This window comes from Mixophyes fleayi, chromosome 6 (genome assembly GCF_038048845.1).
Source record: "Mixophyes fleayi isolate aMixFle1 chromosome 6, aMixFle1.hap1, whole genome shotgun sequence".
NCBI classification, from domain to species: domain Eukaryota; kingdom Metazoa; phylum Chordata; class Amphibia; order Anura; family Limnodynastidae; genus Mixophyes; species Mixophyes fleayi.
The window spans coordinates 200,784,952-200,809,514 of NC_134407.1; the positions used below are offsets into that span (position 1 = coordinate 200,784,952).

A 24,563-nucleotide genomic window follows, 5' to 3' on the forward strand; every position below is an offset into this window, starting at 1 on the left:
ACTTCTAACAAATCAGAACAACAAATGACTACAAAGTAATGTAATGTAGGTATACACACGTGTGTACAACATAGCTAGTGAGAAGACGGTCCAAAATGAAAAAAAAAACATCACCTTCCTAAACCACCCAAAGGAAACAATTAGAATGACAAATACATCTCTCCTGCCGTATATCTATGTACAATTCAGAATTTTAGTTTTTCAAGGAATCATCAAAATATAATCAACATTTTATTCACATTAAAAACGTAGCCTATACATAGTATGCAGTACACAGTTACTGCTTGTTCCAAAATACCAGGTTTTAAATATTTTTTTCCCTGCAAATGTATTGCACAGTTGGAAGTAGGGACAATTTCTCTTATTCTTCATACAATGCAGTTCTCATTAATTCTTCTTTTTTTTTTTGCAAGTTTATATTTACTAAAGACGACCATTGCAATTAAGTACATATATAGGTTGGCAGCCCCGCCAAAGATGGAGATTGCAGTGAACCAAGGACGTAATGGACAACACGGCGCATAACATGCGTATTTACACCCTTCCACCATCAAAGTGTACCTGACATTTTCCAACGTGAGTTTTGGGATACAGGACTATCTGGCTCCTGCGGCCTGTCATGCCATGCAATAAATGAAATGCGAGAATCTGTTAGGACGTTTAGGTTGGACTCATCTATTGGGCTTATTTTGATAGATTGACCCGGAACGTCAGGCCCGACAATAAAGCTCCGACTAGGTGGTCTTACAGCTTCCTTGTGAGAATGTTGAGTACAGAAGGTTCTAAATAGAGATGTGTTTCCTCCAGAAGTCACCCATGATGTAGCAGCAGATTGTTTGGTACAGACCACCGTCAGATGTCCCTATGACCGAGTGTGTGGTGTAGGATCTGTGCCGGGAGCTAGGACACGTCCTCTGACCCCGATAACACGATACCTGCCCTGCAGACCCATTCTGTACTTATCCAGGCCATGTCTGAACTGTTCAGTTTAGTGAAACCCGGATAAACATTTGCAGCAGCACAAACAACGCTCGGGGGCCCAGTGTTTTCTTATTACACAAGCCCAGTATCGTTGAATATTTCAGTCTACGGAAATATTTAAAGATGTTAAAACTGCCTTTTGCCTGTATTCAAATAGAAGCTTTGACCCAGTTACAATTCTCATGCCCAGGGGATTTCAGAGTACTTTGTAAAGGATTTTCAGCCTTCATAAAGCCGTCCATATAGACTAATGCAAGTAAACAGCATTACCATGCCTGGGACCAATTTACTGCAGTTACACCAAATCCGACTACCATGGCACGTGTAATAGATCTTATGGTAAGGGGTCCGAACGATAGATGAATAAAAATGGTCTATTTCAGGCATTCTGTGACTGTTATTATTATCGTTTATTTGTAAGGCGCCACAAGGTTTCCGCAGCGCTGTACATGGTACAAACAGTAGACTATACAGGGTAAGACAGTACAGAACAATAAACACAAAGTGCCAGTACTTCAGAAACTCATACATAGTCCGAAACTCCACATTAATGTGAAAGGAAGTTTGATTGTAAGAGACATGGCCAACTTTACACGGGTATATAATAGTGGCCAGGTCCTTGCGGAAAGATTATTGTAGAATAGGCCGGTAGTTCTGAAAAATCTGATTAAACCCTAGTCATATCCCATTCAGCTCATGTTTGTATAGTTACCATATATATTACCGACAAAATAATTCCCGGTAATGTTTTATAACAGCGTTATAATAATTCTAACAATATGGGTTATAATAACTATACAAATTGACTAGTCACTGAGTACTACTTCTCAAATTTTAAATGCTGAATTTATCATAATCTGTCGCCTAGGTAACTGCCCAGTACTTTGTGTGCTGGATGTAATTCTTAGTATCTGTTCCTAATATAAATGTATGGAAAACTGCACAGTACTAATTATATTTTTCTGTATGCTGGAGCAGCTGCCCAGTACGGCCTCTATTGTGCTGTATTTAAAATTATTTTCGGACTATGTGTGGGTAACTGCGCTGTAACAATCAGTCTCTCTATGCTCTATTAATGTTCTGTTTATGATCATGTTTTTAATGAAAATAACACAGCGCCACTCCCATTTCTGTGTGCTCTGTCTCCTGTATGTTGAATGACTACATATAGAATTGCATACTGATTGTGTCAAGTGTGCATGTGTGGTATGTGAAATATGTTAGGGGAAATAATATTTGTTTGGCGTTGGCTATAAATCATGTAAACAAACAACTTGGGTAATATTTTTAAAGGTGAATGGGAGCTGAAGTCTTCTCGTTTGACAGACACCAATAAGCAGCCAGACACAAAGGACCGCAGGCGGATTCTGACAGCGGAGGAACCTGCTACACATCTGTGATGAGACAGGAGGAGGCGGGAGGTCACTAGGGAGGAGGTGATAAAGTATCAGCAGCCGCAGAACACAGGAAGAGTGTATAGTTCACAGCAACACCTCGAAGGATTCCCCCTCAGCCATGAATGGGAACATCCCTGAGAAATAATAGGCTGAATTCACATTGTGAAGCCTGCACTGCAAAATCGGAAACATTTGTGTAACAAATGACTTCCTTTAATTCTGATATTTCCAAACAATTTACTTTCTCAAAAAAAAAACACTGCTACTACAGACTGATCACCAGATTGTTTGCAAGCAAGTTGCGAAAGGACATGACCTGCATCTACAATACATCTCTTAAAATTGTAGAAAAAAAATGCTCAGGACGCCAATTAATTCAGCTTCAGAGAAGAATAAAATTTCCTAAACTCTTTCTCCAACAGTAAATCAGCACTATTTTTTAAAAAATAAATAACTAATTGAGAATTTCCTCCATTATAATCAGATAAAGCCACATCTTACAGCTTTGACAGTGACTGGTGTGATATGTTAGTGACAGTGATGGTCAATATGGGGCAAGGAGTCCAAGAAGCAAAGGAAACCAGAAAGCAGCGAGCCAATCACAAATAACTACCCATGATTCTGTGTGCTGCCCCTTCCAAGTAGCGCCATCAAAACTATAAATGTCATCATTCATCATAGCATTTATTATAGATAGGCGTTTCTTTTTTTTATTAAAATTTATTGTTTTAATGTATAATTGTGATTAAGGGCGATGCGCGGCCCTTTTGAGCGTCAGAGGACCGCCCATGCGGAACCTGAAGTTACTGACCACTGGTTTATGCAGTGATAGAATGTGCAGCGAGACACAAAGTATTTTTAAACAAAGACCATGCCCAGTAGTGTTTACAATGAGGTTTTATACACCTTGCATTAACAAGGGTACCAGACTATATATATATAGGGTATGAGAAACTATGAGCAGAGAAGACATTGTATTACCATAGAAGCCCCTTAACTAGTAAAACCTCAGTGCACATCTGTCCTCACAGTACTGGGGTCATGAGTTCAATTCCCAACCATGGTCATATCTGTGAGGAGTTTATATGTTCTCCCAGTGTTTGCGTGGGTTTCCTCCGGGTGCTCCGGTTTCCTCCCACACCCCAAAAACATACTGGTAGGTTAATTGGCTGCCGACAAAATTAACACGTCTGTGTGTGTGTACGGAATTTAGACTGTAAGCTCCAATGAGGCAGACACAGATGTGAATGACGAATATTCTCTGTACAGCACCGTGGAATTGATGATGAGATATGACATATAACAGGTTCTTTGAATAAGTTTTATTAACTTTCAACACAGAAAAAAAGTTAAATTGCGCATGTTGGGTCTGGTTATGGTGGAACAACAATTGACAAAGTTTTTGATGTTTCACTACATATTTTCAGTGGGATTAAAGTCATGGCTGTGACTGTACCCCTCAAAGACAACTATTTCCTTCATTTTAAGCCACCCTAGTGTTCCGCTTCCTGTGAGATTTGGATCACTGTCATGTTGTAACACAAACTTTCTCCCAGCTTCAGCTCAGAGTAGCAGTTTTAGGTCCAGGATTTCTCTGTAATCAACACAAGTGACCTTGTCATCGGTCATGATCACCAGACCCTGCAGATCAGCAGCTTTTCCAAAATACGATGCTACCACTCCTATTGCTTCACGGTGAGGACAGTATTGTCTCACTGGTGTAGAGTGTTTGATCTGCACCATACATAGCATTCAGACCTCTTGCTTCTCATCAGACCACAAGATTTCTTTTCACCCCACATCTCTGCAGTATATATTCTAGATGGTGTTTTGCAAACTCTATACGGGTAAGGAAACGGGTCTCTCAGTACTTCATTGTGACCTTTTTCTAAAGGCTCTTTTTGTGGACTGCAAATATATTGTACATATATTGTACTACAAGATATTGTACGTTCTATCGCAGCCACTGACTTCTGTAGCTTGCTCAATGCCAGTAGCATCTCTGGTAAGTGCACTTCTTGTCCGGTAACTAAATATAGGGGTCAGCCAGACTTAGGGGCATATTTAACAAGTCACGGTAGTGCACTATTGTGCACTTACCGTGGAATTAAAGTCCCGATGTGCCCTCCGCAAATTTATTAAAGGTGCATCGCAGCAGATATCATGGATATCTGCTGCTTTGCACTCCTGATCGTTTTTGCGAGCAGTCACCATTCAATAGAATGGTGACTGCTCCTGGCCTCAATCTAACAAGTCCCGAAAAAAAATTTTTTTTCGGGAACTTGTCTTGATAATGTACGTCAGCTGAAGCTGGCGTACATTATCAGAATTGAAGAAAACCACTGCTGTCAGCTCTGCTCCGAAGAGCAGAGCTGGACAGCGCATGTGTGGAGGGATCACATGATCCCTCCCTGTCACTCAGCGCGCTCTCTCTGCAACTATCGTTGCAGAGACAGAGTGGGGACTTTGTGCGCATGTGCACTGCACATGCGCAATTGAAGGAAGAGGAACGAAGAGGAGATACCGAGACAGCGCATCCGAAGAGGGGGGTAAGTGTGATTTTTTCTATCACAGAAACAGCAGTTTTTCGGAACTGCTGTTCCTGTGTTCCCTTTTTAATAAATTTGAGAAATAGTTCAATCCTTATCCTTGCGATAAGGATTGATAACTATTTCTCACTTTTGCCGATTAATGATAAATGTGCCCCTTAGGCAGTGTGGATGTAGTTTCATAAGTCTTCCACTTGTCTACAATGGACTGCACTGAGCTCCGTGGCATGATCAATGCCTTTACACTGGTGTTGTATCCTTCCCCAGATCTATAAATCAGATCTCTGACTTGTTTTTGTATGACCTTGAGGTAATGTAATGTGGAATGAATACTTTTTAAATATCATTCAAGCTTGTTTCTTTTTTTTTTTCTGTTAAATCATTTGCGGAAACGTTTTGTGAAATCTATTTAGATTCCAAAAGTGTTCAAAATCCTTACGCTCCCACGTCACCAGTTGCACAAGCCTACGCTGCAAGCGGAGAGGTGAGGTGCACAAATACGGAGACACAGCGTTAACGCTGAATATGTATGTTTACACGTTTTGAGCAATGTGACGTACATAAACACTGCTTGTAGATAAATGAAGGACCAGCAGAGAAGTTTAACATCTGTCACAGGTGGAATATAATTGTACTGCGATGTGCTGGGATTCCGTGAGCAGCACTGGACAAATAGCTTCCTTCTGGACAGGACACGATCTGTGTATAGTCCACGTACTCCTGTGTGGGCGCGCCATTTCTCTCTCAGTCCAAGCCATACTGGTAGTTTCATATAGTGTGCACTCATATGGATGATGGAGAATTTACACACTAGGGCAGGGACCAATATTACCGATTAAACATTTTCTGTAAAGCAGTGAATAAAGGACAATGATTTGAAAACGGGGTTCTCATCAGTCCCTGGCGAGGTCATAGAATAAAAGGACTCTGTGAAAGGTTTTAATAACCAACCAGTGAATCTGCGTGTTCACAGATGTTCCAGTATAGGCTTCCACAAGGGTAAACCTAGTCCCCGATTAATTAACTTTTATTTTCCAACGTGAGGAAGCACATCACTGCCTGAAAGAGAGGGGGCCTTTTAAAGACAGACAATGAGTAACATTTATCCTGAGGATGAAGCATCATAGGTCAATTATCCCATATAATTGCTGCAGATTTCAACCAATTGTTATCAGAAACTATTGAGAAAATAGGTTACAGAATGAAGAAAGCGATTCTCCTAAACATTCTAGATTCTAAAATGAGAAGAGGATTGTGTCGCGTTTCAGCCATTGCCCAAGAGCGGTATCATGTAACTTAATTTATTTCTGTTACAAGGAGTAGGAAATACTCCAGAATACTTTACATTTAAAAACAATTGGCGTGGAAAGTTGGGGTAAGACTGGACAATGTATTTTGCCTTCGTGCCATATATATAACAATTTCAATAATTAGGGTTGGCTTTCCTTTAATATACTTCATCTGATGGTGTCCCACAGTTTGGCGATTTCTATGAAAACAGCTTCCAACTTTTATACGTTACGGTTCAACTCAATTCAGAGACTTGTGATGTTGAATGAACATTCATGTAAATATGGCAATGTGCGCAGGAAGTTAAGACAGTACCATGTACCTTGAACATGTCAGCAATTCATTATTTTTATTGCCTTTTCACTTAAATTCTTAGCGACAGACTGCAACAAAGGAAACTGCTTTGTATTTTTGCAAACTGCTAAACAAAATGTAAACTGTACTGTGAGTGGTGTTGGAAGTGTATCATGCCATCAATTCTCATACTACCTTCATTGTAAAACCATCATATTCCGTTCACTTACATTTTCCATACCGCCGCTTCTAAATTTCCACTTCAACCACTGACTGCGAGTGTTCTAATCCAACGCAGACTGTAACCGCGGACATTCTATCAACCTGTCACATACACTTACTCAACCCATATACCACACCGACACCATGACACACGGAGGGCGCTGAGAGAGTCTGCTGGCATCACTCCGAGGTTGAGGGGTGTACAGCACTGACGTCAATACTGGATGTTTTTTGTCACACTACAACTTCTCTCCATTACCCACAAGTTGTCAAACTACCAACTGTGAACCAAGGCAGTTCTCCTTGAGTTCACACCGAAGCTGTCATTTTTATTTAATAATTTAGCAGTAACTGTGCCGTAGGCATACACCATGTAACAAGTGAACAGCACTAGAACAAATGTTACAGAAACAGCTACTCCTGCCAAAACTGCATCATCTTTTAACCCTTCCAGTACAAGTGAATGCTTATTACCCTCCTGGTAATATAGCATGTATACCCAAGCTGGACAACCAAGATAGGGAATCCATACTATATTTGTATATCTATCTCTATCTGTATATCTCTCTCTCTCTCTCTCTCTCTATCTATCTATATATTAAAAAAAAATATCCATTTGCAAAAGGGTGAAAAATGTACAGCAATTATCAAAAGTCTAATGTCAATATAGCGATATTAATTTTATAAACTGCTCTTATACCTTGCATGGTATACAGTATATTCATGTCTCACATATTATACCTGGTAATAATCACACTAAATCGTTTCTGCCGCAAACAAACAACACAATGGATTTTTTTTTTCTCCTTTGTTTCCCCCTTTCAAATTTCTAGCTCTGTGGCAGAAGAGATTTATCCAACTTCCTACTTAATTCATCTAATTGGATTATTCGGAGAGCTCTCTCAGCACCCAGGGCAGAAGAAGGTAGCTGTGGGTTAAATGGGAGGTTGGAGGAAACAAATAATGGTCACATTTAGACAATGAGAAAAAGTTGGAAATCCCCAAGCAATAAAGCATGGGATTATTACATTTTTAATAAGGCAAATAATGCTCACACTAAGTAGATTCTATCCTAGGTTTTCTGCAGAGGTCAGCTGGAAGAACACCATCTGCAGGTCCGGCTTTAATAGATGGCCTCACATAGCACTAGATGACCACTGTAATCCCAGGACAGTGTACATTACTACACGAGAGCATTACCAGGATACATTACTGGACCACTCCTAACCTAGGATTATGTACATTGCAAGACTACGAGATTCCCAGGATACATTACAAAATCACTCTAATCCCTGGATGTAGTACATTGACGGACCATACCATTCGCAGGAGCCACTGCCGGACCATACCATTCCCAGGAGCCACTGCCGGACCATACCATTCCCAGGAGCCACTGCCGGACCATACCATTCCCAGGAGCCACTGCCGGACCATACCATTCCCAGGAGCCACTGCCGGACCATACCATTCCCAGGAGCCACTGCCGGACCATACCATTCCCAGGAGCCACTGCCGGACCATACCATTCCCAGGAGCCACTGCCGGACCATACAATTCCCAGGAGCCACTGCCGGATCATACCATTCCCAGGAGCCACTGCCGGACCATACCATTCCCAGGAGCCACTGCCGGACCATACCATTCCCAGGAGCCACTGCCGGACCATACCATTCCCAGGAGCCACTGCCGGACCAGTCCCTTCCCAGGAGCCACTGCCGGACCAGTCCCTTCCCAGGAGCCACTGCCGGACCAGTCCCTTCCCAGGAGCCACTGCCGGACCATACCATTCCCAGGAGCCACTGACGGACCATACCATTCCCAGGAGCCACTGACGGACCATTCCCTTCCCAGGACCCACTGCCGGACCATTCCCTTCCCAGGACCCACTGCCGGACCATTCCCTTCCCAGGACCCACTGCCGGACCATTCCCTTCCAAGGACCCACTGCCGGACCATTCCCTTCCCAGGACCCACTGCCGGACCATTCCCTTCCAAGGACCCACTGCCGGACCATTCCCTTCCCAGGACCCACTGCCGATCATAATCAGATTATTGTCATTGGAAACTTTTCATCCAAACGTTAACAGTTAATTAAAGCCACCTGAGAAACGTGTGCTGTAATCATATACTTTAAGCCTAACTATTTTACAAACGTCCTATATTGCATATACTCTAAAAATGTTTGCTTGGCTTTTTTTGCTGCCAAATCCAAACTAAAAAAAAAAATTCAAAATTACAGACCAATAAAAAAAAAAAAAAAAAAATTAGATTGCAATGTCTATGCTTCAATTGTATAATAATGTGATTGCACCAAAAAGAATTAAGATATTTATGTTAATACTAGGGGGTACTTCCTCCTTCTCATGCACCATTGATTACAGAGGTACACCAGTTGCGGAGGAGAGGCGCTCTCTCTCTTTCAGAGCAGTGGGAAAAGTTTGTGCCAATTGTTTGGTTTCCAGTCGTCAGTTTTGCGGTCGGTGGAAAATGTCTGGCTTGACGTTAAACGAACCATTCAGTACCAAGCTGCTACCGTTTCTCCTCGTATTATCGATATTAATACAGCTGCTTATTCCATTGTGTATCAGTTTACTGCAATTACTTGCGGTCCTGAGCAGCGCACAACAGTGATTCAACACAGCCAAGGCCCTGACCACACATGTTCAATATTCCATGCCTGGTCAGCAGTATACACAGCCTCATTAACTCTGAGCTCAGCTCCTTAAAATTCGGCCACACAGATCCGCTGGGCAACCGATGTGTTCAGGAGCAAAATCAATGCAACTCGAGCTGGATAACAAACAACTGTAATCACAGAGGAGCCAATTTCAGCAATATTCTGAGAACGACTCTTCCCTGTAAATACTCTCTCCCATTATCTATGACACAAATATACCATGCAGGGCGAAGCATCATGTTGAAAGGGGGGAGGGGGGGGGGGGGGGGGGAGGATATTCTAGATATAGACTTAACCTCATGTGTCAAACTCCCATTGTCCCATAGATTGTAAGCTTGCGAGCAGGACCTTCTCACCTCTTTGTCTGTTTTACCCAGTTTGTTTCTTACTGTGTTTGTCCCCAATTGTAAAGCTCTATGGAATATGTTGGCGCTATATAAATAAATGATGATGATGATGATGATGTATAAACAGCCCTTATTGTCATTTTATATTATCTAAGCAAGAATGCAAACTGAACTTTAATCCACTGTCCTGGTAAGTATGAAGTATTACCTGGCACACTGTCCTTTAGCAGACATTTAGAAAATGCTATAATATATCTTGATATAAAAAAAACAAACATACTGTTTGTAGAGTAGTCTAGAAGTATAAATTCCCTTTAAAAAACAATCCTGGTCACTGGAAACAAGAGCCCTCTCTTGTGGAGATCCGCCGTACACAGACAAGACCCACAGTCATGGGCATGCCTTATTAGATAATATACCTGTCTCTTTCCAGAAGCTTAACGAGTGTTGTGACAGCTGCCAGTCCAGACAATGACAAACATGATTTAGACTTCAGGCCACTTCCTAATTAGAAAACATTCTCCTTTCCCCCCAATAGATCTACTCCCTGGGTGATAAATGAACCTTCTGGCTCTCATCCTACAGAAATGAATCAGCCTGCCAGCCGCAAGACAGTCAGCGGTAACTAATCACAGGACGCAGCTTCTCTCGCCTCTCCATGACGTTTCTGACACGACCGGCACATTCCAGCTTACAAAACCGCTTGTGTGTCTACCACCCTATTACTTTATACACCCGCTGTCTTTACTACTGGCAGTGGGGTCTCACAAGAACAGCAGGTGGTGAGGGGGTTAAAGTTAAGTTGTTTAAATTAAAAGAAATCACTAAAATTTTACTGAGTGGAAAGTCTTGCCAGGTTTGCTCTGGCCTCTTTCAGCAGGACAATGCACCCTGACACACTGCAAAAATTGTTCAAGAATGGTTTGAGGAACATGACAAAGACTTCAAGGTGTTGACTTAGCCTCCAAATTCCCCAGATCTCAATCCGATCGAGCATCTGTGGGATGCGCTGGAAAAAAAAAAGTCATGGAGGCCCCAGCTCACCGCTTACAGGACTTTAAGGATTTGCTGCTAACGTCTTGGTGCCAGATACCACAGGACACCTTCAGAGGTCTTGTGTAGTCCATGCATCGGTGGGTCAGAGCTGTTTTGGGGGCACGATGGGGGACAATATTAGGCGGGTGGTTTTATTGCTGCGCCTGATCAATGTATAAACTGGTGAAAGATGTGTGAAGAAGGGCAGTCTCCTAAATTGCTCCTTCTATACTATACAGTCACGGGCCGGGTTACTTGATAAAACTTTGGTGTAGTAGGATTAGCCGAAGCACTTTAGATAAATAAAAATGATGTGAGCACTAGAATAGGACTAATTAGAACGTCTCCGAGTTGGAAACTCTGTGTAGAAGTCTTCTGGAAAACTGCTAGTTAAGTATGTTCAAGATTACACTTGGTACAAATGATAGATCAGTCATAGAAAATAAGTGTATACTTTATTGTACAGCTTTGCTTGTACATATTGTATAGTGTCCATATAGCACGGAACAAACCTTCCTGACAAAGCTGTGATATTTACACTACAGTCAAAGGAATGACGTTAAACACTATTTGCTGCAATGCCTTTTCTGTTTGATATTGTAGATAATATGTTATTTTAGATAAAATACAGAGGTGTAATCGTGAGTCAGCTACACATTGCCTGATAAACATCATATCACCCAAATCTGGATCCCTGTCTTTCTTATTCATCCCATTGTCATTGATTTAGGAGCTAATAGCAAGTCAAGTTGTTAAGTTTTAGAAAATGGTTTAGGATTTTAAGCCCCTCACAGATTTTCGCATGACTCTACGCTAGATACAGAGTGGTAAGTACCTGCCCCCTGTTCTACTGGATGAAACCCTAAGAGCCAAGTACTTGAAGAATGATGTTTATTAGACAAGTTTACAGAAATATGTTGGCAGCATCAACTCTTCAAATTGTATTGTAGTTTCCAAACTGGCTTCAACCCCCCCACCCTATCATGATAGAAAATACACCAATCCAGAAGAGACGCTGGAGATTAAAGGGGTACAACATAGCTCTTAAAATTATTATTATATTTAATAGCAAATAGGAAACCACATGAAGCCGTCTTAAGGAAAGCTAGGTGGTAAGGGGAAAATTTATGCTTAATTGGAAATTAAATGTGAAACGATTAACAATGAAAGAGCTATGCAAGATAGGGAAAGACGTCAATAATTAAAGCCTTAGTGACGGAATGTCACAGTCTTATCCTCCTACAAACATTTGGCACAAAGCAGTGTACACAAACAGGTTAGATGACAGTCTGCCATCATGGACAATCAGCTGGACAGTACTTACATCTGTATCCGGTCCTTTGTCCGCCCCAGGGCAGGTAAAAGTAACAAATTCATGGCACCTCTTGTGGACCACAAAACAGCAAACTGCAAAATGAAAACAAAGAAAGATGAAGATAATGTACTAAGGGGGGTCCTTGTAGAATGTTCAGAATCATTTTTTAAATTCCATATGACAATAAATGATAAACATTGTAATGTAATTTCATACACCAACACATTTAATAAGAAGTACATTTCTAAGACATGAAAAGTTTGCCTGCACCAATATAACACTGCAAGTTACAAACAGGCAAATCACAAAGCACAATCCCAGTCTGTGCTGTCATATTAGGGTCTGTAAGCACAGGAAGACATATTTTTTGTAACCGATTTGTAAACTAGTTAAGGGTGTAACAAAAGCCTCACTCCACAGCTGAGATATGAAATAGACTTCCACAGAAATATGGCAAGTATACAGAGGGCAACTTTAAATACTAAATGACAATGGTAAACAAAACTTTTCTGACATTTAAATATGCAATCCCACATTTTATTTAAACAGCAAATTTTGCCCGTTAAGTGTTCATTTTCCTGTAACTCAGTCTTCTCTTTGCAAAGTTGATCTGTTAGGGAGAAATTTTAAGATGTCTGAAATGGCTGATTGTGTCTCATAAATGGAAGTGTAATCTGATCCCTGAGCCAGTCAGTCATAAAGCTCCTCTGTGATCAAATGCTGACAGAAAAAAGGGAGCGAGGGCATGGTGATAAGTGGGGTGTTCCAAAGCCTATCTGCTTACTACATGTGTCACGTGACTGTGGTTGCCATGGAAATCACATCAATCAAAAATAACAAAAAATGTACAAAATGATCGGTCTACTTTGTGATGTTAAAGAAACACATTTATTTATTTTTTGACACGAGATTGCACCTTCAAGTGAGACCATACAGTTTTGACAACTTTATCTTGATATTAAAAAAAATTTGCTCTCTGCATCCAATGATTTTTTTTAAAAAAAAACTTTTCCCCTAAAATTTCCATGAGCCGGCAATTCGCAGACAGACAAGGGATCCGTTTATCCCAATACATTTTGCCAGGGCAGAATATCTCACGTTTAAATATGTGACAGATGGCACAGAGAGATTCTAATGAAGAAAATGCCTCATTCTGTCTGTGAATCATCATCTCCTTGCAGTGTTCACTGCCAAATGCGCTGTAATTAATAAAAGTGACACAGCAATGCTTTAGACAACCCAGTGCAGGAGATTGGCAGTCAGTCAGGCAGAAATTCTGTGTAACATTGTGCTGAAGCGATTATTCTGTGGGGCAGGGAGAGTTAGTCTTTGTTAATATCTGCAGCCGAGGAGAACATTAAGCGTTCTACTCTCCTTGCAGTGCGGACTATAGAGCGTCATTATTGCAGGTGAATAGTGTTTAGAAGGCTGCTCCTGACGCTGTATGATATGAGGAAGGCGATCTATCCAGGAGTATTCTACTAGCGCAGTCTCTCTCAACTCCAGTCCTCAGGACCCCCTAGCACAGTGTTGGCTAACCTGTGACACTCCAGGTGTTGTAAAACTACAGGTCCCAGCATACCCTTCCAGCAATAGGCTGCTATATATTGGCAAAGCATGCTGGGACTTGTAGTTTCACAACACCTGGAGTGTCACAGGTTAGCCAACACTGCCTTAGCAGTACATGTTTTCTATATCTCCTTGCTGGAGCACAGGTGTATTCATTACTGACTGACACAGTGTAGCAGGTGGTATAATTATTTCACTGGTCACCTGGCAATCTTGCACTGTTAGTGGGTCCTGAGGACTGGGGTTGAGAAATACTGTACTATCGTAATAAAGTTTATGTCACTCATTGTAGGGGTACAGTTTCAACGCACACTCTATTAGTGTATAAAAGAAGATATTTTTGGCTACTGAAATTTTAGGAACGTTACAAGCTTCTATAGCTAGATAAAAGCTTTATTTTAATGTGATAAAAAGACCAGTGTGATTTTTAGCAGGTATTGCCAAAGCCAGAATATAAAGGCTTAGCTGAGAAGCATAATTATTATATTCTAATATTAGTCATAATAAAAAGAGCAGTCACTCCCCCGCATTAATGCCAGACGCGGAGGGGTCCGATGTACCAGACTGAACTCTATAAGCTTATTGCATTCTTATGAATGACACTTCATTCTTATTCCAAGCAGATGATGAGTTTCCTTAGTCAGTAAAAACTCCTCTGCCTGGGGACAGCTGATAAAATCAATGTGTATGTAACCCGTAGAGGAAGAATATTATGCGCGGTCACACCTCACAGCCCAGTAATTCTCTCACTCCTGCGCACCGCAACAGATTAATAGAGGCGTTTATTGCTTACTGCGGCTCATGATGAATTCAGATTAGATTTGGGAATCCCTATATATAGAATTAACATAGGTCATTGTAAAAAACAATTTACATTGTACAAAAACAACAGGTAATACAGAGAGACTAGAGAACTTGGAGATGTCCACTGATATCAGATATTTTTAAAATTTACATCCCAATTAATACAATAATGTTATGCAAAAAGCTTTTTTATTCTGCTCCTTTATGGTTGAAAATATGGTACGAAAACCCACTAACAGTTAACCTAAGCAAAGTAAAAAGTAACAGTATTGCACCTGAACAGCCAAAATGTCAATATTATTAAACAGAATATTCACTGCATTAGAGTACACAGGGAAACTGGGGTTAGCCTCACTGCATCTTGTTCTACACGGGCTCCTACCAAATTATACCTCAGCCCCAGGGCCGGATTAAGGGAATGGAGGCACGCCGGGGAAGGGCCGCAGTGAAAGTGCTCAGCAGCACTGATCGCCACCGTGGGCGCCCCCGATCGATCAATACTGCTGCTGAGCACTTTAAAGGGCCCCCCTGGATGGCCGAGGCCCCTGGGCTGTAGCCCAGTTAGCCCTAGGGTTAATCCGGCCCTGCTCAGCCCCCAGAACATAATGAGCAGACACCATCATCCTCCCAGGTCTACTAACAGGCTATCAAGTCTGCAAAAAGCAGAATTTACTTTATCCAGTAAATGGCAAAGAACCCCAATTGCACCTCTGTGAAACAGTCTGTTCCATTGAGAAATATAAATGGGGCAAAATTCTGCACCAACGTCACTTATCTCAGATCTCCAGATCTTACGGTTTAGTAAAATGTTAACATGACTTATTTTCTAGCAGAAGGCAGCAGAGAAGTTCACAGTAATTTGCAATTTTTCTTAAAATGGATCTCAATACTCTTTTTGTTTTTATTGAAAATTCATGTCTCCAGTTGATTATACGATACTGTAAGAAAATGACACTGAAATGACATAGGATGATTCTGCAAATTTAGAGCGAGTGGTGAATTGTGTGATCCAATGTGAATTAACATCTTGTATCAATAATAAGTTTATATCTAAAAGCTTATGGCTTTTTATGCTTGTGTATGATGCACTCACATCTGATACAGTGTAGACAGTGCCAGCAATTCTGGGGGTACTATGGGGAGTGTATTACTCTAGACAGGATTCAAGACCTGTCATAGTCTGTAACATTTGGCCTGGGAGACCGTTTCAAGTAAAATACTTCTAGTAAGCCTTCAAACATTTGTATTAAAGGGATGATTATCGTAAGCTTGGGTAGAAAAACAATATAGGTCTGCCTGACATGGTGATATGTACTCTAGTTCTGTAGAACAGTGGCGTACACTAGAAGGACATAAGTATTTGGCCACACCTGTTAACTATTGAATTGAGGTGTTTCAATCAGAGCCATTACCAGAGGTGTATAAAATCAAGCACAAAGCTGTGCAGTCTCCTTTTGCAAACATTTGTGATACAAAATGGGTCGTTCTGAAGAGCTCAGTGACTACAAGCGTGGTACTGTTATAGGATACCATCTTTGCTATAAGACGGTTCAAGAAATTTCATCCCTGCTCTATATCCCATGGTCTAAGTGATATTATTAGAAAGTGGAAGCGTTTAGGAACAACGGCAACTCAGCCACGAATCGATAAACCACGTAAGATCACAGAGCAGGGTCAACGACTGCTAAGGCGCATGGTACATAAAAGTCGCCAAAGCTCTGTTGGTTCCATAGCTGCAGAATTCCGAACTTCCACTGTCATTAATGTAAGCAAGGAGGGATAACAGTATGGGGCTGTTTTTCAGGGTTTGGGCTAGGCCCCTTATCTCTAGTGAAGGGCAATCTTAATGGTTCAGCATACCAAGTCATTTTGGACAATGCTATGCTTCCAACTTCGTGGCAATAGTTTCGGGAAGGCCCTTTTCTATTCCAACATGACTGTGCCCCAGTGTATATGTATTTGAATACAATATCATTACAGTCCCTGTTGGTGTAATGGTCAAGCGTCCGAATACCTTTGTCCATAAAATGTAGGTCACTAGAGGGACTGGTCACTGAGCTCCTCGTGATTCTCTATATTTCAGCCCATGTTGCCCAGTCCTGGTCACAGGACCATACATGCATCAAACACAACCATAGTTCTCAAACATATTCTCATGTATCCATAATAGAAGGGAAAAAAAACTAAAATTAAAGGGTTTGCCCAGGCTCTGGTGGTTTTTGGTGGTAATCTACTGACCTCTAACAATTCTCCTGCAACGGTTATTAAATAAATCTGCATTTTCTGCCACGTATTTCTGCCATCTGGCAGAAATGTTCATATTATCTGTTCCTAGGATTTGACCTGAATTCACAGAAGGGCATTTGTAAGAGATTCAATTTGAGTTTTGGTAGATGGGCAAACCCTGTAATTCCCATGTACATAACTATAAACGACTGAGGCTACAAGCGAAAAATCCCCAAACCACTCCCGACCTCTGATCCGACACCGGCGACAAATATCTACACATTTTTTTAATCCATTGCAATTAACAGCCAGGGTAAAGGGACGTCCAAGTATGTTTTACCTATGGATCAATAGCAGGAAGATGGCCACAGATGTGATCATGCAGAGAAAACATGGCAGTAAGAGAAACAGATAAGGGCCGCTAATGTATAGATCTATCAATCCTATTAACCTGCTAGTAATAAAATCCAAAAGCATGTTATCCCCCTTATGATCCCACGTGACCCTAAAACACAGACAAAAGCGTCAACTATTAGCTGTACCCAGAAGATACTTGTGGACATAGATAAGCAGAGGACCTAGAAAGCAAAAGACGTGGCCACGGTCGGCAGACGGATACCAGGACACACTGTGTACAACTTAAAGGTAAATATGCACTTCCTTAAATCTAGGTCTAGCAGAAGCAATTTAGATAATCTCATAGGCGTGTTATGCAGAGACCTATGGAGGACTGCAGGGACAGATGGCACCAACTGCTGTATGAAATGGCCTCTGGGGGGGAAAAAGGCAACATACAATGAATGAAAGGGAAATGAACTGAGCCGCATTTTCCTAATCAGCAGAGTCCTGACTGGACACAAATCCCACGATCGTCCACATGTCATCAGATTTACAGCACGTGCAACATCTGCGAGTAGGCATGACATTATAAGTCTTCTCTTGTACATGAGACCATGGAAACATTATTTATTACAATAGCTGAAAATTTAAATTTTAGAGTTTGTTATGCTGTATTTACCTTGGTAAAACTCAATAAAAATGTTTAAAAAAAAAAAAGGAAATTTGAGAGCCACAGCATTTGTCCCATTTAGAGGCATAAGAGAAGAGGCTTTACCCTGCTTGGAGAGATGGTCAAATTCCTCCGTGATGATGACGCTTTGAGGATTGTATAGTTACTATTTATTATACATTTTTATCATTGTGTTCAATTCAATGTCTTAAGTTGCTATCCCTGTAGTTTTTCTACCTTAGTCTTAATATATTGCTACTTCGCACTATGGGGCATATTTAAGAAGGCACGATAGTGCTCTTACCGGGAAATGAAGGTCCCTCTGTGTCCTCCGCATATTTATGAAAGGTGCATCGCAACAGATATCGTGGATATCTGCTGCTTTGCACTCCTCTTTATTTTTGGGAGCAGTCACCATTCAACAGTATGGTGACTGCTCCTGGCCGCAATCTAACAAGTTCTGAAAAAACATTTTTTTTCGGAAACTTGTCTTGATAATGTACGTCAGATTTCAGGGCCGTCAGCTCTGCTCCGAAGAGCAGAGCTGGACAGCGCATGTGTGGAGGGATCACATGATCCCTCCCTGTCACTCACCGCTCTCTCTGCAATTATAGTTGCAGAGACAGAGCGGGGATGTTTTTTTGCGCATGTGCAGTTCCAGAGTAAAGAAAAATGAAGAAGATCTGGAGGAGATCCGTAGACATTGCGTTCTGAAGAGGCAGTGGTAAGTGTAATTTTTTTATGACAGAAACAGCAGTTTATCGGAACTGCTGTTTCTGTGATCCGTTTTTAATAAATTTGAGAAATAGTTCAATCCTTATCCATGCGATAAGGATTGATAACTATTTTTCATTTTTGCCGATGATTGATAAATGTGCCCCTATGATCTTAAACAATTGTGGTCGCGTTATCCCTGAATGAGAAAGCGAGACTGACCGCTGCACAAGACTGTACATAAGACACAGTAGAAGCACACACCCAGCAAGTCTTACTCCGTGGAACAGAGGACAGCATTAACTTCACATGTAGAGGGAGGTTTATATCAGTGCAAGGTGCCGCCATGTGCCTCTGGAACAGTCCGCAGAGATGTCCTGACTGAAATCTCTGCTCCTATTCCCTGTCATCCCTTAAAGGGATGCAGGAGTGGAGACTCCTTAGCAAAAAAGGCGACAACATGGGCATTCGAACATCGAAGCCATGTTCGAATTGAAGTGAATATGCCCCTAAATGTTTATAACAGGTTGCCCAGCAAACATAACCCTATATTTAAAGGGACACTAAGCTCCAAGAGGAGCAGGAAATTAAATGTAACAATGCCGTCTTTTTGTTTATGTAGCGTAGGATAAATAAAGACTTTTTGTGGGATAAAATCATTTGTTATCATGATATAGATAGAGATCATATATATATATATATATATATATATATATATATATATATATATATATATATATATATATATATATATATATATATATATATATATATATAACTTAGCAGCCAAATCCCCCAAAAAAAAACAACTATTTATTTCTTTTAAAATTGTAATATTCCTAGTGAAAGTAATCTTGAATCTTTGGGCAGTGACATCTGAGCTAATTTTGAAAAAAAACTGGGTGTTTGCGTGTGAGTACCCCAAAAATATCGCTATATATTCTAAACTTTTTCTATTTTTTGCAATACTTACAATACCTACAGAGGGTCATTCAGTGACAGCTACATTTAAAACTGAGTATTTGCGTGTGAGGGTTTTATCTGGAGATTTTCGACATTCAGAGACAGTGGCTGAAAAATAAAACGTTATCTGCCGTGCCACCAACTGAAGAGAGACCGTTAGGTAAATTAAGCAACAAAAAATTTAGTGTAAGGTGCAAGAAATAAAAATGTTGAAACGCTACGCACACACTAAACTTGGAACGTTAGACATTTACATTGTATCCGTGTGGTCATTTACTTGTTCAATTACAGTAATGGTAAGTTTGAACACGTGAAGGAGGTTTGGGTATAATGAAAGGGAGATATCTACACTATTCAGTTTAATTATTGTTGCAACTGAATGGGACAAAGCAACTGCAATAATGGCAAAGTTACAAAATTCTTCATTAAGAAAACTCGCTGCAGACTTTGCCCAAAATTGGTGATAATTGGGATAGTTGTGAAGGGATCATTAGAAAATAGACTGAAAAGGATTAGAAAATGTTAATACTATAAATAGTAATATAGGATTGTATAGTTGTTATTTATTATACATTTGTATAATTTTGTTCAATTATTACTTCCCACTATGATCTTAAAACAATTGTGGTTGCATTATCCCGAGATACTTCCCACTATATATTATATATTACTTCCCACTATGATCTTAAAACAATTGTGGTCGCATTATCCCGAGAGAAAAAAATGACTTTATTTTACCTATTTTTAATTACAACCAGATCCAAAGCCAAAACCACAAAAACATGGTTTAGAAGCAAAACCACATCTCTAGGAAATATATATATATATATATATATATATATATATATATTTAAACACACACGCATTTTTTAATTATGCTAGGTACCATGTTAGGGCACATACTTCTTGTATTCCTAATCTTGTTTCATTACTCCATGGAGGTATGCTAGAGCTATATAAATGTTACATTATAATAATATCCCAATTGCTCAGATAATGAAGAAATCAGTAGGGAAGAGAAGCAGTAATTCCCTTTCAGCCAGTACGTACTAGTGAGAGGTGACTACACAGCAATTATAACCGTATTATGGCACATTCCCCAGCACCAGTATGAATCTGATTACACTCCAAACACGTTTACATGTCATTACAAGACATTTGGGTGTATGACCACATATTATGTGTCTACAACCAGGGCAATCTTTTCCATTGGGCACGATGGGCAGCTGCCTGGGGGCCCCACGGGCTAGGGGGCCCCATAGGCACTGCTCTTAATGAGAATAAATAATCCTGCAAAATAAAAAACCTGCAAAAAAAAACCTACAAGGGTCACTGAGCAAGTACATCTATCTATCTCTATATATCTATATCTGTATCTGTATACATCTATATATCTATATCTATATCTAGGGGCCCCAGTGTACTGCTTTGTCCGGGGGCCCATAATGTTGTTAAGATGTCCCTGTCTACAACATGATCGCAGTCAATCTAATCTGAGATGGAGAGATAACGTATAGATCTGCTGAGTGCGTGACATGGAAATTATCTTTCCAGTTATTCAATACATGTAACAGACAAGTGCGTACCTACAGGCAAGTGTCCCAATGTGACATTATCCTGATCAATTCTATGCATGGAGAGCCTCAGCAGGCTGTTCCTGTGACATATGCTATCTAGCAAAACATCAATTCCATCCAGATTTCACTTCTGTCACGTGAATCAGATATCTGCAGAACCACTGTGCCACACTGGCTGTGACAATCCTATTCATGTACTATGTGAATCATCTATAAGAACAGACATTTTACAAGGAGCCTGAGTCGAGAATTCCGAGTGCACCTCATGTCTTGCCAAAACAAACGACTGATAAAGAGAGCTTGATAAAAAAAAAAAAATGTGCACAGTGCAGAGATTGTGATCTTCACTTCAGTCACCGCGCGGCGATTCTGTGACAGATACTGTTACACAGTCCACAGGATGGAGCCAGAAACTTGGGAACTCTGAGTAATGCTTGTATTCCCCAGCTAATGACACCATCATTTTTGTAGCATAGTGGAGTAAGATCAGAGAGAACAGTCTCCAAGACCTCTGACATTTTAAAACCATTTTAAAAATCCACCACAGTGGTGCAAAAATGCTGACACACGACATATATACTATGCAGATATGGGCCCAAGAGGTGTCATTGGTTGAACTTGGAAGGATATTAATGCCAGTCTCTCTCATTTTAGTCCTATAGACACAAAACAATTCCAAAGAATGGAGACATTTTGTATGCAAATTTATTGTTACAAGATAAAGATTTCTTTGGGTGGGATAATGTAAGAAATATATTTTTAATCTATGGACGTTAATGGGTGGGGGCAAAATTAGGTACAAAATTACCCTTTAGCATGATTAGTCACCAAGTTACATCAATGTAAACAGTGCTACACAAAATATTTATCCTAAATTTAAATTTTAAAGTTGGCTTTTCAGAGTATAGAGGTACCAAAAATATTTACACGAGACCTGACATCGTTTTTGAGTCCATGAACAAATGTATACTGTTTATTCTTAAATGTTTTGTGTTCAGCTCTTAAACTGCACGAGGACGCCGAAATGCAAACACCTTTAAAGGTGGAAGTGGGGAGAGGACCAGGCATAAGAGAAGAAATATTGATGGAGGTAGCACAATTTGTGACGTTTGGGTAAACCATCATCCTGTTTGATACACACATTTTTCTAAGAGTATGCGAGAAGCTTAAGGGCTCGTTCACACCCGTCTGTTTTATTGGTACCTATCAGATTCTCCAAGTCTTTAAGGGTGCCCTTAAAATAAATGTTTTTATTCAAGCCCACCAGCCCTCCTCCTAACTCCTTTGTCTCGACTCCCCACTTAGTACCACCCTATTTGTGTCTTCTCCTTCCCTATAGGATGTAAGTTCCCATGAGTTCTTTCCGCGTGTTCTCATTCTATTATTCCATCACCCTCTGTACCTCTTGGCCAGCTTCCTAGACCTGTGCTCTTGAGCACAAAGGGTAAAAGTATGAAAGTCCAGTTTTGTCAAATCAACAGTTTTCTGCGATTTTCTCAGCCATATTTAAACAGGTAATTTAAAGGCAAAACCCAATGGGATGGAATAGATTAGTAAATATTATAATAGACAGGCTTGTTGGCCGATCAGGATTATGCCATGGAAATCTTGGTGCTTAGTACAAAATGTCATCACAGAAATCTCTATAGCGTTGCTGCTTTGTAAGGACCTGGCAGATAACAATGACAGTTACACACTAGACAGAAAGTAATAGGGAAAATACACTTATCTGTCAATTTGATTCAGGAGCCCAAGGTAATATGGTGGAAAATAAGGTCCACCGGTTGGACCAGCTGCTCAGGAAGTTTAATTAAAACCACGCTAATGATAAAATTGTCAACTTTTACTTTTTCCCAGAAGAACAAGCTGTTCTTGTGTCAGTGTTTCCAGTGGATTAAACATAAAACATTTAACTCCATTTCATATCAAGCATGAATGGTCCCTACCTCCATCTGCTCGCTGCTTGTACAATATCCATTTATTTCATCCTGGAGCAGCTTACCCATCTCAACTACAGGCAGGATAAGTTATATACATGGAGTCTTTTAATAGAGTAAGTTGTTACGGCCACAAGCGGAATGGTAGATGCAGCTGGGACCTGGAACATTCATAACCAGTATCTCCAAAAGAGGTTGAAAATGAATGTTATCTCACACACAGTTTCTCTCAATTTGGTTTACTTTGATGGCTTTAAGGACTCAGATCTATAAGTTGGCTTTAAGGACTCAGATCTATAAGTTGATGAACAATTATGGAACAAATACATTTCCTTTAAACTCCGGAATGACAAAAGGGCAAAGTTGAGATTCCATAGTTCTAGAACGGAACATTCAATGTCTGTGTAACTCGCCACTGAGAATCCAGGGAAATGAAGACTACCAACCACCAGTACGACAAAGAGGCTTGTCCCCCAACCATGTTTGTACTGAGCCTCTGCATGTGTATTATGTGATGAGGGCTTCATACATTGCACAGATTTTTCACTGAGGAAACCCCCAATCCCACAAGAGCACAACGTCCCAGACGGGCCGAGAGTCAGGGAATTCCTGCAGATTGTGGTATATGCCCTCCATGAATGGTACTCTGGTTTAAGTGACATTTACTTATGTTTAAAGAGAGGTATAAGAATATTTTTGTGGTTTTGTTTAGTAGATTGTATGAAGGGGTTTCCATCGTGTTCTGGCAGCACCCACTACACATATATCAATGTTTCCGCTTAGTGGATGATTGCGGATTGGCCCAGTCAGGCTACTTGCATAACTTATGAATATATACTAAATGGTTTAGAATTAAAAAAAAAAAAAAAAGAAGAAGATCACTACAGTTAGATGTACATTTCCAGGATGACACTGCACATACTGAAAACAGAGACCCTCCTGGGCATGTTGTCATCACATCCAACCACACCGTTTATCAGCCTGGTACACCCTTTCCGGTTTCAGCCTGTGTTGTAACATAGAACTGGGCAAATGAATGGAAATAACGATTGGGCCATCTCTGGCAGGGCAGAATAATGGTAAACACTACTGACATGCTGTCGCTTTAATCTTCTGTGCTTCTATAGTACTTTCCTAAGGTAAATATATGTAAACATAAATACAATCTGTATCCAGTTACTTGGTTGCCTACAGATGACTGCGAGTGAGGGAAGATACAAACACCAGCGAGAACAAATACTGAAGAGGATTAAAAATGAAATCTGATCCAAGTGAACGAGGAAATGGAAAACTAACTAAACCGGGAGTACATAATGCTCTACACTGACAAATCAGAAGCTGGTTTGAGAAATAGTTAATTAAAAGAAGCTGTATATCTGGAGTCCTCAGCTATCTAGAGAGCAACACCCAAGGCATATTTACTGTTGCTGTTGGATTGTATCATGTATATTAAGTGAACCAGTGGTAAAGCTGATATTATAGAATTCAATCAAGGTTATACTGCATAATATATAACAAGTACAAACCATTGTTTATAGGAAAGCCTCAGGATGGCCTTGAATTTACAGAAAGAGGTAGTAATACAATCAAATTATCCACTCTTGGTCTACACTGTGCCTCACAGCTTGCATATAAGGCAACTAGTATCCTCAGCAAC

At 40.4% G+C, this 24,563-nt stretch overlaps 1 protein-coding gene across 3 annotated transcripts in view; it reads right to left on the reverse strand.

The window, feature by feature from the left end:
- Positions 1-24,563, reverse strand: part of PRKCA (protein kinase C alpha) — a 229,764-nt gene that overhangs the window by 144,686 nt on the left and 60,515 nt on the right. For all 3 annotated transcript variants that reach the window (XM_075178035.1, XM_075178034.1, XM_075178036.1), the window contains exon 3: positions 12,117-12,199. In XM_075178035.1, coding sequence (XP_075034136.1) covers positions 12,117-12,199 — 83 coding nt within the window. The remainder of the gene's footprint in view (positions 1-12,116; positions 12,200-24,563) is intronic.